This window comes from Elephantulus edwardii, unplaced genomic scaffold (assembly GCF_000299155.1).
Source record: "Elephantulus edwardii isolate Elephantulus edwardi_28Jun2011 unplaced genomic scaffold, EleEdw1.0 scaffold00305, whole genome shotgun sequence".
Lineage (NCBI taxonomy): Eukaryota > Metazoa > Chordata > Mammalia > Macroscelidea > Macroscelididae > Elephantulus > Elephantulus edwardii.
Genome location: NW_006400055.1, coordinates 215,866 through 230,816, shown reverse-complemented (window position 1 = coordinate 230,816; position 14,951 = coordinate 215,866). Strand labels below are relative to the sequence as shown.

At 48.2% G+C, this 14,951-nt stretch overlaps 1 protein-coding gene across 1 annotated transcript; it reads right to left on the bottom strand.

Moving 5' to 3' along the window:
- Positions 1-6,209: 6,209 nt before the first annotated feature.
- Positions 6,210-14,427, bottom strand: RGR (retinal G protein coupled receptor). The gene is made up of 7 exons (XM_006901024.1): positions 14,349-14,427; positions 12,834-12,990; positions 11,350-11,471; positions 9,037-9,190; positions 7,663-7,780; positions 6,770-6,883; positions 6,210-6,356 (listed from the first exon to the last, which is right to left on the bottom strand). The coding sequence occupies exons 1-7, from the start codon at positions 14,425-14,427 to the stop codon at positions 6,210-6,212; spliced, it is 891 nt and encodes a 296-aa protein (XP_006901086.1).
- Between the last annotated feature and the right edge of the window lie 524 nt (positions 14,428-14,951).

Sequence of the window (14,951 nt, the reverse complement as noted above, 5' to 3'; positions counted from 1 at the left end):
GGAGTGTCAGAGACAGTGTGATTGGCACAGGACAGAGCAGAGTTTAGGGCTGTTGTACATAGGGTCACTATGAGTCGCAGGCGACTTGACGGCACATAACAACAAAAACATGTTCTAATGTATTGAGCCAATTTGCATCGTTATCCATAAGCAGGTAAGTCTTTAAGGAGATGCTACTTCAGGATTTAGTTTCAAGAGGGTTTAGGAGTTTGCTACACTTATCTGGGCTGCTTCAGAAGTGCTCTGCTTGAGCTTCACACACCTGTGTACCTGTCTCACCTGGGCTGGTTTAGCACTACATGGCATTGACCCTCACACACCTATGGATCTGCCTCATCTGGGCTAGCTTAGAATTGCTTGACTCGGACCCTCACATGTCTGTATGTCCATTTAATCTGGACTGACTCAGAGCTGCTCGGGACTGAGATTCACACACCTGTGAATCTGCCTCACCTGGGCTGGCTCAAAGCTGCTTGGGGCTTACTCTCACATCCCATGGAGTTGCCTCTCCTGGCCCTCTAGTACCCTCTAACATGGATTCCCATTCACAAAGGCCTGGACTTTGCCTCCTACCATCTCTGTGCTGAGTCTACCAGGCCTTGAACCCAGGTTCACACTTTGTAAAGCAGAAATTAGAACTTCAGAATGCTGTAGTGGGAAATTAGAATGGCAGAAATTAGAACCCATGGGCTCTGTGACACAGAGAACACCTAATTTGAGCTCATCAAACTTGACCAAGCACCAGAGTTTCCCAAAGAAAGATGTCAATGCCCAGAATTCAGCAGGGCTAGAGCAGTGCTAAAGAATATGCAATTAATAAAAAACATCATAAAGCCAACACAGTCACAACCAAAATTGCCTAACACATATAAAAAAAAAACACAACCCACCTCATATAATGTCAAGAAAGCAGCAGGCAGCTTCAAACATTGTAAAAAAAATTGAAAAAATAAAATAAGCCTTTTCCAAGAAAAAGATCTCTCCAAAGTGCTAAAATGCACTGGTGTCAGTCTGAAGACTAAGGTGCTTCTGGTCCAAACCAAGGTGCATAATCTTTTCAATTGTTTTTGTACATCTAAAAGTTGAACAATTAATAAGGATGACCGAAGAACAATCAATGCCTTTAAGTTGTGGGATTGGAGAAGAGTACGAATATCCCATAGACTGCCAAGAAAACAAACAATTATGTCTTGGATGAAGGGCAACCAAGATGCTCCTTTGTCTCACGTGTTTTGGGCATGCTGTCAGAAGGAGTTAGTCATTGGAAAAGGACATCATGCTGAGACAGGTGGAGGTTCAGAGAATGAGAGGAAGACTCCCACCAAGATGTATTGACACAGTGACTATAATAATGACCTAAGTGTGGGGAAGATGAGGAAGATGGCTTAGGACAGGTCAGGGTCCAGATCTCTTGCTCATAGGGTCACTGTGAGTTGTGGATGACTTGATGGTACATAACAACAGCAACTGTGCCAAGATCCCAGAAACATTGGCCTTTTTAGGTGCCAGGACCCCACTCAGAGAATCACTGTCCTCTAGGATACAGGGGATCCCCCACCCCATGGGGAACACCTCCCAGCAGAGAGAGTCTGAGACCTAGGAATTTTCCTGGGGTCCTGGCCAAGCAAAGCAAACCTGAATAGATTACCTAGACAGCTCTCGTGGGGTCCTGCTCATATCCCAGAAATTGAGGGGATTCTGCTGCCAGGAACTGGGGCTGGGCTGAGTAAGGACAGGAGGGTGTGGAACCTCCACAAGACCTTGGCCTCATGAGGGCAGGGCTTGGGAATGCTAGAAGGTGGAGGAAGGATTGGAGAGTGAAGACTTCTTCTTTTCTCCCCTCTCAGAAATGTCCATAGAGGATCAATGTCTAGACAGTGCTTGGAGACTTGAGCAGGAAAGCCTGAAGGTGAAGAGATTTCCAGAATCTGTTTCTGAAAGATAGAATCAGGTGTGTGGGCAGACTTGGGGCTTCTGAAGTTAAAGCCAAGGCTTGTCTGTGGCTTTGGTATTTACCCCCACACTCTTCAGCATCACCTCATCACTTACCACCCAACCAGATTGAAGATGCTCTTGCCCACCCTCTATGGGGTACAGAGAATGAGCATCAGAGGTGGTATGGCCTTACCTGCCCCTTGCCTCACTTGACCCCTGACTCATTTTGTTCCTTCTTCATCTGACTACTTGCCTCATCTGACTCCTTCTTCATCTGGGACTTACCTCATCTAGCCTTTCCTGAACTATGCCTCACCTGGCACCTGCCTTGCTTGACCCCTGCCACGTCTGGGTACCTGTCTCAACTGGCCCCCTTCTTTGCTTGGTCTCTGCCTCTTTTGGTCCCTGCCTCAACTGGCTCCTGCCTTACCTAGCTCTTGCCTGACCTGAGCTTCTGCCTCTGCTGGCCTCCTGCTTTACCTGGCCTCTGTCTCTCCTGGCCCCTCCCTTTACCTAGCCTCTGCCTCTCTGGGCCCCTGCCTCACCTGGCCCCTGCCTCAGCTGGCCTCTGCCTTTCCTGGCTCCTGTCTCACCTGACCTTTGCCTCACCTGGCTCCTACTTCACCTGGCTCCTGACTGCCTCCCCTGACTCCTGAATCATTTGACCCCCTACCTCCCTGTAAGCACTGTAGGGGTACTGATTTGTTTGGATTTCTCTCTTTCTCTGAGGAAACTGAGAACAGGATTTTAAGAAATCCAACACTGGTCCCCTTGCCCTGTTTTCATTCTGGGGAGATGTTCCTAGAGGTGGATGGAAGAATGAAGAAAATTAATGTCCCTAGTGGACAATATTTATAGAACAGGGTTAAGATCTTTTGTTTATAGGATCACTATGAGTCATGCTTGACTTGACAACACAACAACAACATATAAGGCCAGCCCCTTGTTTCCATTTTGGAGACTGGGTGAAGCAGCTGGACTCTGTAAGATGGGTGTTCTTGTTTCGGTTGAGGGTTGGTGTGAAATGTTTGGTTGGTTTTTTATTTAAGCCTCTTGTTTAGAGTCAACAAGACCTTGTGGAGGGTACTTGTTTTTAAAAGTTGGTTGGGCCTGAGGGATTATATTTTAATCCCTTATTATTATATTTTTGAGAAACATTCTTCCAAGTGTGTACATCACTCTTCTGTCAATTTGCTTGTGCCATTGGGGTTTCAAATGCCATAATGGGTGCCCATGGTGCACAGTGTTTCGTGGAGCTCTCAATTTAAGACAGGTTTGGAAGCAGGAGTGGCATCCACTTCCTAAAACACACACCTCTGGAAACTCTATAAACTTGGAGAAACAACAGTAATTATAGAAAGACTTCAAGTCTTTCATTTATAGGTTCTCTATGAGTCATGCTCGACTTTACAGCTATCAACAACAACAAAAGTGATAGAATAAAGGTCTCCAATAAAGACACTTAAGAACGAGTTAAAAAAATGACTTTTAAAAAAAATTATAGGATTTTGGAAGAGTACTAAGTATTCCATGGACTGTCAAAACAAACAAGTCTGTATTGGATGGAATAGAACCAAGGTACTCCTTAGAAGAAAAAAAGATGAACCTTATGTCCTCCTAGCTGTGTGAAGGCTGACACGTTTCTCTGGGACTGCACTACTTTCTGTAGGGACCCTACTGTGTGTGACTTGGTCTTCTGTCTTTGCAAATGGACGGGCAGGGCTCTGTGCATAGAATCCTCAGGGCTCTTCCTGGCCTCTCCCTGGGATGTGTCTGCTCCTTCCCTGGGCTCTAGAGAAGGGGCTTTCCTCTCTGCTCCATGGGTCTGAGGGGCCTGCACTTTTTTCTCCAGGCTACCCATCTCCTCTACTAAGATGCACCTGGGACTGTGTACTGCCACAGCAAGTCACTGAAGATGCAATGTACTCAAGGTGGGAACTGGCCAGGATCCCAGCCCATGGCTGTGGGCAGTCACTTCTTCAAGCTCTGTAAAGTCACCTTTACAAAGGCCAAGGGGCCTCTCCTGTTGGCTGCTGCTGAGTCATCCTGATTTTCAGTGCTGGTAGCTTAGTTAAAACATCTTCAGGTAGTTTATGTGTCACACTTATACCCACTCACCCCACCCCCACCCCAGGATGGATTTGACTGACTGGCATTTGCTGGCTGTGTCCAAGTGAGTGGCACCTGACTCTTCACAGCATCACCATAGTGATTTGGTGTCTTTCAATGAAAAGCTGAGCTTCTGGACTGCAGATACACAACTTAGCAATCTGAGTGGCACAGTGGTCTGCACTCAGTTACTCACTTAGAGACTGGAAGTTCAGGACCAGAGGAGGGGAGCTCATTTGTAAAGATGTGCCTCCCACTCATTCATTGCTGTTGGATTGGAACTCACTGATCCTCCAGTGAGTTTTCAGAGGCTATAAATTGCATGGGAGGAGACTGTCTACCTTTTCCCCACAGAGCAGTTGATGGATTCAAATATCCAGACAGGCTCCACCTTTAGGCCAGCAGCACACTTCCTAGGACTCAATCCTACCTTTGCTAAAGGTATCAATCTCACTACCACTGAGTCAGATCTGACCCATAGTCAAGAGGACTTTTGGAGGCTGTAAATTACATAAAAAGAGAGGGTCCATCCTTTTCCTTTGCAGCGGCTGGTGGATTTAAACTATCTGACTTTGGATTGGCAACACAACACCTTATCCACTAAGCAACCATAAAGATTATAGCCCAGACTATACAGTGTGGCAGTTCTCTTGTGGAACACTTGATGGGCTGCTATGAAGAAGGGCTGACTTGACTGCAGCTGTTACCAGTAATGGAAAGTCTCATAATATGGCCTGGGGTGACCCAGCCATGGAAAGATTCATTAGAAAGGCCTATGATAACCCAGTAGGAATGATCGAGTGATGAAAAGGCCCACAACAATGGTCTGTGGTGACCCAGCTACAGAAAAACTCAAAACAATGATCTGTGGTTATCCGGTGATGTAAAGACTCATAACAACAGTGTGTGGAGACTCAGTAGTGGAGATATAGCTCAGTGATTGAAAGGCCCACAACAATAGCCTATGGTGACCTAGTGATGACTCAGTGATGGACAGGCCCATAACAATGGTTCATGATGACCCAGGAATGGAGAGGCCCATAATAACAGTCACTGGTGACCTAGTGATGGAAAAGATCATAACAATAGTCAGTGATGACCCAGTAATGGAAATGCATATAACAATAGCCTGTGGTGATCCAGTGATGGAAAGGTCCTTAACAACAGCCTGTAGTGACCCCAAGATACAAGGACTCCAAACAATGACATGCAGTAACCCAGTGATGGAAAGACCCCAAACAATGGCCTGTATTGACTCAGTGATGGAAAGACTCAGAGTAATAGCCCTTGATGACCTAGCCATGGGAACCCATAACAGTGAGCCCACTGTGGTGACCCCACTGTGCCCCACAGAGCTTTCTATGGCTGGATTCTTGCAAGTAGCTTAACAGTAGTTTCTTCTGAAGAAACTCTGAGTGGATCCACACCTCTAATTATTTGGCTAACAGCTCAACACCCTGCCTACAATGACAGCCATTTTTAGTCAATGTTTTCTGTGTGCACAGGGAGTACATGTTATTTCATTCACTCTTTCAATGACATTGAAAACATATATTAATATCCTTACAAAAGGGATATCCTTTCACAATCTTATAAAGGGTCAGGGAATGTGCAGGATGGAATGGCTTTTCCAAGAGTTAAGGCTTATGTGTGTAGGACAAGTACCAACACTCAGCTGTGCCAGGCACCATAATTGGGGATGAGCGAGGAGTACTGAGGGAGTCTCACGGCAGGAGCCCAACCAAGATGCAGGAGATGGTTGGGTGCCTTGTCAGAGCAGCCTCCTGGGGCTTACCAGATAAGGAATCTTGGTGGAGCATCCTGGCTGATGTCCAGCTAGAGTGTTGGAGATGGTAGGTGTCTGGTCATGAGAAGCCTCTCAGGGCTCACTGGTTGAGAGGTCCTGGGGTAGCCTCATGGCAGAGACTGGCTGGAGTGGTGGGGTGCCTGCCAGAGCATTCTTTTGGGGATCACTGGGTGAGAATCTTTAGTGGAGCCTCATTGACAGAGGCCCAGCCAAAGTGCAGGAGTTGGTGGTTTGCCTGGAGAGCAATTTGTGGGGCTCATCGGATGAGGTGATCTGGGAAAGCATCCTGGCAGAGTTCCAGCTTGGGTGCAAAAGTTGATGAAGTGCCTGAAGAGCCTCCTTTTGGGGCTCACCAGACTCACTGGGTTTGGTCCCACACACTGGGAGGGGTCTTACTCCTCTGCCCAGAGAGACATTGCCAGAGTCCCCTGCGGATCACCTGATTCCCCAGGGCATAGTGGCAGGCGTTGACAATAGGCACTGCTTTGGCCATGAGGGCAGGCATCTGTTGCAGCAAAAAAATTGCAGGAGTGAGTATGTACGCATCAATTCGTCTCCCTGGTCCCACTGATGACCTTCGCCCCTCCACCTCATGGCAGAAAGCCATATGTCTTCTGCCTGTTGTATGGGTTTGAAGTCATCTTTATTAGCAGGAGAGGATGCCCGAAAGGAAATGCCCTCTTGCCCTACAGCCTTGACAAGTACAGCCCCTTATCATTAAGGGGATGGATTTGCCATCTGCTTGTCTGTCCCTGTTACTTCACAATTAGACTAGGGTGGCCCAGGGTGGCAGTGGGGAACATTCTCTGTGCACTATTGCCGTTTAGAGTCAGAGCCTCCTTGGAACCAGGAGGGTTGTAGTGGGCCAAGAGAGGTGGGCTGGGCAGGTGGGGGCACTGGGGGCTGGTGTCTGCGTACCATCTGCAGTCTCGGTGGAATGGAGCGCACGTCGGCAGCAGCTGCATAGAGGTACAGGAGGGCATAAGGGCCCCAGCCTAGCAGTAGGGTCCTCACTGGCAAAGTCGTGTTCATCTGGGAAGAAATGGTCCTGTGAGGCCTTGGACTGCTTGAGAGCAGATGATTGTCCCCACACAGCCTTTGAGACCTAGACTAGGAGGCCTGCTCAGCCTGTGGCAATGCTGGGCAGTAAGGCCAGGCGGCAAGGAGGCGCTAAGTGTGAAGGCCAGACAGATATTGTCCAAGGGTTGGGGTTAGAGTCCAGTACCTTCTAAGGATGAAAACTTTGAGCTTGTCACTTGTGCTAACTTGAACTTAGTTGCCTTATCTGTCAAATAGCCTGATAATTCCTGACTTGCCTAGAGGTTGGAGCTGGCCCAGTACTGAGCTTCCTTCCTAACACTGTGATGACATGGATGAAGTCCTCAGGTCAGCTGCCCATCGACCTAAGACTTTGATCCCAGGTCCTGCTGGTAAGTTCCTTGTCCCACTGCTAGATGACAAGCAAGGACTCTGACTGGGCCAGGACAGGATTCTGCTGTAGTCCTGTCACAGGGCAAATAGGGACCACACTACTTGCAGCCTAACCTCAGGAGGCCCTCGGGCTGTACTCTTACTTCCCATATATTCTCAGATATTAAAGTGTGTCCACAAGGAAATCAGTGCCCATTTTCTCACTGTAACACTTATGTAGGGCAGATGCTTAGCATTTTTACCTGTTAATGGAAGGCTGTATGTTTAATCCACCCACAGAGAACACTGAAGCCCTAATAACTCCTGTCTCATTGCTCAGGCACCTAGTGAGTCTAAGACGGACAGAGAGGTCCCTCCAGTTCTGAGAGCTGGACCTTTACCTTGAGAAGACCATTCTTCTTGAGTTTCTGCTCCATGAGCCAGTAGGAAATAACTGTGATGAAGAGGGGCAGGAGGAAGTTGAAAAAGGCCATGGTGAAGAGGAAACTGGTGAAGTTTCTGTGGTGGGGGAAAGGAGTGAAGGTGATCTCTTAGGATGTTCAGCTGATTTTAGAGGGCTGCCAGTTCATTTCTAATACTGGACCCTGGAACTATTAGATTTGAGAAGCCACACCCCTCAGATGAGTGGTTAGCGTGACAATTCCGGGGTTCAGATGTCAGGAGCTGCACTTGACGAATCAGGAAGCTCAAGTGCATATGTCCTCTTTCAAATTCAGTGTCCATCCCTGCTCTCTTAAAATTGCCAGTTTTCCAGGGTGCCCCCCTCCCCAGTATAGAAAACAGACACTGTAGCCTGGGAAACATGTTCATCCAATGAGGAGAGATGAGCAGGGCAGGAGTTTGGAGCATTTAAAGTGTTTTAAATCCAGGGATTGGAAAGGTCCTAAAGATGCCTAAGACATGAATATGGTGTCACTAAAGAAACAGTTGAAGATACTACAGAACAGTGCAAGGGACCAGATAGTGGCCATGGGGTGAAGGTGGAGGCCTGCCTCTAGGACAAATTAGGAGTAGAAGGTGGGACTTTCTGGGGCAGTGCTGTTTTTTAGGGGACCCTTGCACTGTGGATATGGCCACTAAAGGCACTAAGGAGGGGTGGGAAGAAGGAGTGGACCCTCTGGGGTATACCAGATCACTACATGGACATGTGTCAAGGGTTAAAGGTCTCAAAGTGGTTCTATGTGAGTGGTTATCAACCATCAAGACCAGGTGCTTCATGAGGGACTGAAGTGTATGCTGAAGATGAGTGAGCGTGACTCCAATAATAGGAAAATGAGACTCCTGAAGGAGTTACTTGAATCTTAATTTCTCCTAGACTATGTGCTCTATCTATGGTGGTGCACTGAAGGCATATATCCCCATGGCTGGTCCAGGGATTTTGGAGGAACTAAACTACAAAGTGTGGTCCTTCAACACAAAGACCTTAACATTCTTCAAAGCTGTCAAACCAAGGACATGACCTCAGAACTCTGGTCATCTCTGTGAGGACAGCTGACTTTGCCTGCTGGAGAACATAAGGTCTGTGGCGCTCATGGCTGTTATAACTGACACAGAGCAGTAGCTCACAGTATAACTACCCTTCCATGGAACCACCTCTGGGACATTGGTTTGAATTATGTCTCCATCCCTCAGTCAGCCTTCATACCTGGATTCTCCAACCACAGCTGAGCAGTTGTGACCAAGGTGTTGACAGGAAGATGTTGACATTCCTCCATTTGGATTTTCACTCGGGACCCCATTGTCTAAGTACTCACCTGTCCCCTGTGGTGTAGTCCAGAGTGCAGCATGTTCTCAGTGGCTCATAGTCATAGTGACCCCACCCCAAGATGGGCAGAGCTGCCCAGAAGGCAGAAGAGAGCCAAATGAAGAGCACCAGGATGCTGGCTGAGCTCCAAACCAGCTTGCTTCCTGCATGGCAGAAGGACAGTGGGGCTGAATGGAGGAGAGTCATTTGAACAAATATCAGTTATTCCAAATTCCTTCTGGTCTTACAGAGATATTCTAAATCCTACTCTCCTGCTCACATACTGGTTGCTTTGCAACAGTTGGAGAATTTCTCTGAGCTTCGGTGTTCTTTACAAAATGGGAAAGACGACCCTTCCCATGAAAGATGAGTAGAAGGAGAGAAGACATTGTGGATGGTAAATGACCCCTAGCAGACATACAGCCGGAGCTGGAGAAAAGGACAGGGCTATGATGTTCCCCAGAGTACTGGCCTTGCACATCCATGCCTACTCCTCCACACAGCCCCTCTCTGGATGGGAGGGTGGTGCCTCTAGGACCTGGTTCTCTAAACCCATTCTGCGTATTTGCCTGTGCTCCTCAGGAGGTCTGGCCCAGGGCAGAAGATGTAACTTGGGTGCAGTTTGGAAGCAGAGAAGTGTGGGCCACCCTTCTTTTGTCAGACTGATTCTATTCACACAGTCCAGATGGAGCCATTTGTATAAATCCCCTTAATGGTGGCACAGTAGTAAATGCTCACATTGATTTTCTGCGTTAGAACAAGAACAAATGTGACTTTCCTAAGGCCATCAAGAATGGACTTCATGCAACAGACCAGCTCTTTCTCCTTTCCTTTTGCTTTGCTGACAATTTTCTAAGTAAAAAAAGAAATGGCCAAAGGTGACTTTTCCATGTTGAGGCTGAGTAACATGTCTCTCTGAGTAGGAGTTGAGTGTGGGTAAAGCTCTGAGGCAGCTTTAGGGAGTAAACTGAGCAAGGACAGCAGGAGGGTAGCTCATAGGTTAGGTCTTCAACCTCTCCAGACAGTAAGAACAAAATCAGTTTCTAGTCGGGAGGGAGGCATCTGATAGGAAAAGCCCACAAATGGATTTAAGGGGCCACCTAAGGGATGAGGCTTTGGAAGGTCCATTAACTGGGAGACAAAGACAATGACTACATCCAGGTAGCCTGGCCATGCTGAAGCCCAGTTCTGCCCTCTGCTAACTGATCCTGGGCAAACTGAGTGCTTTTCATGGGTTAGACTGAGCCACAGCCCTTGGTATACCTTGAACTCCAGGGATGAACAGGTCATCTGGATAGTGTATGGATAAGCATACTTTATCTTCATAGCTTTTGTTTAATGTGTGTTAATGTGATAAGGCATTATTTTACAGATATTTATTAGAACAGGTACATTTTAGAAAAACCATTAAATACATAACAGACATAGATACGGAACATAACTATCTTAGACATTTGGACTAAGATAGTGACAATCAGCTGGGGAATATAGAGAGCTACAGTGGCCTCTGTGAAGCCCTGGTGTGGCTAATGTCCTGAAGAAGCATGAGGTCACAGACACAGACAGACACACAGACACAAAGACAGATTCACAGTGCGGACTTCTGATATGACCAAGGCCCTGTAAAAGTGTAAAGTCACAGACACACACACACACAGAGCCACACCAAAAACAGAGACAGATATTGATGCACACATAAACAGATACAGAGACACACAGGCAAACACACACACACACACACTCACACGCTATGGAGCCCTGCTGTGGACAAGGCCCTGTGGAAATGCAAGGTCACATATACACATACAAACACACACACACACACACACACACACACATACTGCATTCCTGCCCCTCATGCCCACAAGGGCATTCTCTGTACTCACAGTCTTGTTTAATTTTTGAGATAAAACCGTGAGGTTGCTTATAAGGGGCAGAGATTCAGGGAGGACCCCTGCTATGCCTGGGGTTTCAGTGATGGTATGGAAGGCCCTTTTGTCTATTTTTACTGGTCAACACGTGCTTCCACCTCCTGCCTTTCCTGAAATAAGTATTTCAACCATGTACCCTCATACCTGCCATACTTCCTGGTACTAGCAAACACCAAACAGGCCTGCCTTCCCACACTCTCCTGTCTAACTTGCCCACCATGCTCTGGGAGCCCACGTCTATGGATGTGTTGGTGAAGTCACCATTCCCTGCTCCTCTCTTGCCTATATGTCCTGCTCTGGAGCTCATACTTACAAGTGCAATGGTGGGGCCATCCCTCCCCACCCCTTTCTAGCCAGCCTTCCCACATGCTTTGCTCTGGAGCCGCACGTACGGGTGCAGTGATGGTGGTAGCGCTCCCAGGCGATAGCCGCACAGGTGCAGATGCTGGCCAGAGCCACCATGAAGCCCTGGAAGCCGTGTGCCTGGCAGCCATCAGAGCCATAGGGCCAATGCCTGTGGGAACATTGGGCACTGGTGAGCCCTCCCTACCTTCCTGCCCTCCTCCCTCATCTCCCAGTTATAGCTTAGAGAGGTGTCCAGTGCCTTGGAAGAGGGGTGGGGTATCTGTGCCTTCCCCATGAGGAACCCTTGGCTGCAAGCTTTTGGTCCTAGCTTGGTGGTGGGGTTGTCAGCAAATACTTCTGGAGGGGCTCTGTGAAGCTCAGAACCAATGGCAAAGCAGTAAAGCCCCAGTGGGGAGATCCTGAGAGCTTTTGCCTGCATTTCCTGGATGGGAGGCTGAAACTCAGAAGGCCTCATTCATCAAAGAGCAGACCACAGGCTTCCTGTTCGGATGAGTGAAGCTGGACATTGATGTTGCCTCCCTGGGCAGAAGTTGGAGGATGGAGAAAATCAAGGTACAGCAGAGGAGGAATGCTCCCCAATTCACAACCCACTGACTAACTTTCAAATGGGCTTGGGGTTGAAAGTTTAAGGTCCCAAGCCAAAATTGGAATGTTTAGTCTGCCTAAGAAAACAAACTTTTGAGCACTTTCTTGCATCAAGCTTGGCAAAACTTGTTTGCCCTTAGTGTGTACTAAGCAAGAGAGCTGTGATGGTCTACTCATAAGGAATTATGCTTCCAGTGCAAAGATATACAGCTCAAATACACCAGGTGCTTCATAGGAGAAAGATGGGCAATTCCCATGCAATTTAGAGCCTCCAATAACCTTCTACAGGGTCAGCTGTGGGTTGGTTCTGACCTGATAGTACAGCAGCATGTACTGAGCAAGGAGCTAGGGTTGTGCAGGGGTTAAGTGCTTAACCGCTCACTCTAAGATGGGGTTTCTGTATGAGAAATGCCTGGTGACCTGTTCAGGTGGTAACTATAGCCTCGTAATTCTGGGTCTGCCCTGCCCCACACACAGTGGTCACAGGGCCAGTGACTTGGAACTGACTCAGCTGCACACAGCATGGTGGACATTCTATAAAGATACTATGAATATTCTGTCAGCACATCCAGCTTCCTGTTACAGGGTGATAACATCAAGGCAATCTGCTGAGGAAGTTTGGAGTTACAAACAACGGAGCACAGCCCCAACCCTGGGTGTCTGGGCTCTGACATGGTGGCTGAGGGTAAGCGTGTACTCTCCACCCCTATAGAATGCTCTGATGACCACATATGCACCTGTCTGGACTACAGCCGCCAACCGTCATCCGTTAGGAAGCAGTTCAGTACACCTGTCCACTCTTCACTCAGACCAGCTTTCACAAGCAGGGAGAAACTTGCCTGGCTACACTTCCCTCCCCCTCCCAAAAGCCCAGAAGCCCACAGTAGAGGAGAGGTGCAGAGGATGACAGAGATGGTGATGATACCGGCGGAGACTGGACATGGCTGCAACCAGGGCGTTCAGGCTGATTCCACTGTCTGCCAGAGCTAAACTCAGCACCAGCAGGTGGCCAGGTGTCCATAGCGTGGGGATCTTGCAGAAAGAGAGGATAGTCAGGCCGTTGAGGCTGAGCCCGCTGAGTGCTGAAAGGAAGAACAGGAGTTGGCATTAGGGCTAGTGAAGCCGCTGCAGTCAGACTCAGGTTCCTGTAGTGGATGGAGCCTCAGCAGCATTCCAGGGCCACAAGCCAGCAAAGATTTTCCATAGCTGTTTGCGGGCTGGCCCACAGACACCACAGGTGTGGGCTCTGACTTTGCACTCACCATAGATAATGTGACAAGGAGAGTGATTCATGCTGTGACAGTGGGGAGATGGCATCCATATCATCTCACCCAGGTTTTCCCAGCTTATGTCCTCCCCATTCACAGAAAGCACAGGTACAACCAGCTTATGAGGTGGAACTGGTGGACCTCAACCCTCTCCACATCCAGACGGCCTACTTTTCCTGCTCAGGCACATGATCAGTCGGTCAGGAGGCCTTGGAAGAGGTATTGTCAAGGTGGATTTAGGGAATTAAGGACATGAAGGCCAACTTGGGCACTTTTCAAGGCATATGGACTTGTCCACTCACCTGCTGTCCCTCAAACAATTGGAGTCTGAGTTTCCTTCTCTGAAATTAGGGCTGTGAGCATTTTCCAGGAGGTTCAAGTGTGGAGGAATGTTCCAGACAGAGGAAACAGTTATGCAAAAGCATGAAGGTGCCAAATATCATTGCATGTTTGGAGATGAGAGGGAATCTAGACTGTATGACTCTAGGAAAGGGTCATCAGAACCTGCATAGAACTGCAATGCATGCTGGGCAATGGTGTCTGTCTGGTGAGGAAAATGCTGCTTTATTCTCTGCAGCTGCTGCACATGAGAGCTGGTCACCATCAATCCAGCCTTTGGCCAATTTGGCTCCAGAGTCGAAGCTGTCCCAGCTCTGGCTTCAGTTAGCTTCTTAGGAATGGGTTCTGGGTGGAAATGGACACATTCTAGTCCAGGTGGCCCATGTGTGGACATGCTCAGAGAAAAGAGCATAGTCACAAGGTGGGTAATATGGGACTGGAAGGACAGAGGAGATAATACACTTAAGTCCCTGATGTCTACTCAGGCAAATGCTTTGTGTCTGTGGCCATGTTAGCCTTCCCACCTCTCACTGAGTATCAGGACAATGCAGAGGGAGGGACATGGGAAATTCAGGATCATGGGTTCTTGATTATTTCCTGGCAGACATCCTCTCTTCAACTCTCTTCCCTAACTCATAGATGCCCTCTCACTGAGCCTCTGTCCCATGGTGCATCCCATGAGACAGAGGTCCCTCAGTCCTAGGAGAGGTAGTCAAGAAGCCATAGCACACTCGATAGATAGAAGGGCATCCTTGCCAGGCCAAAGCCATGGCCTGGGTTCTGGACACCACTAGATATCTGCCCCCCACCCACCCGAATCTACCCTGGCTCACCTTCCAACAGCAACACAGTGCCCACAGCCAGCACATCAAGTTCCCCGAAACCAGTGGGCAGGGTCCAGGGCTCTGCCATCCTTGGCTCTCTCCCTGCTGCTGGATCTGCTCTGACTCTTCAAGGGACACTTCTTTTTAAAGGGCCACTTCATAGACCAGCATGCCAGCACAGTTCTTATGCTGACCTCAGGCTCCTCCTCTTGCTGTACCTTTAAAGTAATCGTTTTGGCCCAAGCAGAAAGAACGCATTCACCAATTGAACAGTGTGGGTTTTGTGAGGCTGCGTGAAACCCTGTTTCATTCATTTCATCCCCATTGAACTGGATTAAGGCACAGGAACCAAAAGACCTAAATTGAAAAAAAGTTGCATAAACAGCCAGAGAGGGGGAGAAGAAATATTTCAGCTGCAGTTGCTCCTGAGAGTTGTTTGTTGGAGTTGACAAACTGAGCAGCATTGTGTGTGCATGTGTACATACACAGATATGTGTATGTGTGGGTATATGTGTGCATGCGTAGACATATGAAAGTGTGCATGTACATGGATGTAGGCATGTGGGTTTATGGATGTGTGTATGTATGTGTGTGTATATGTGTGCCTATGTG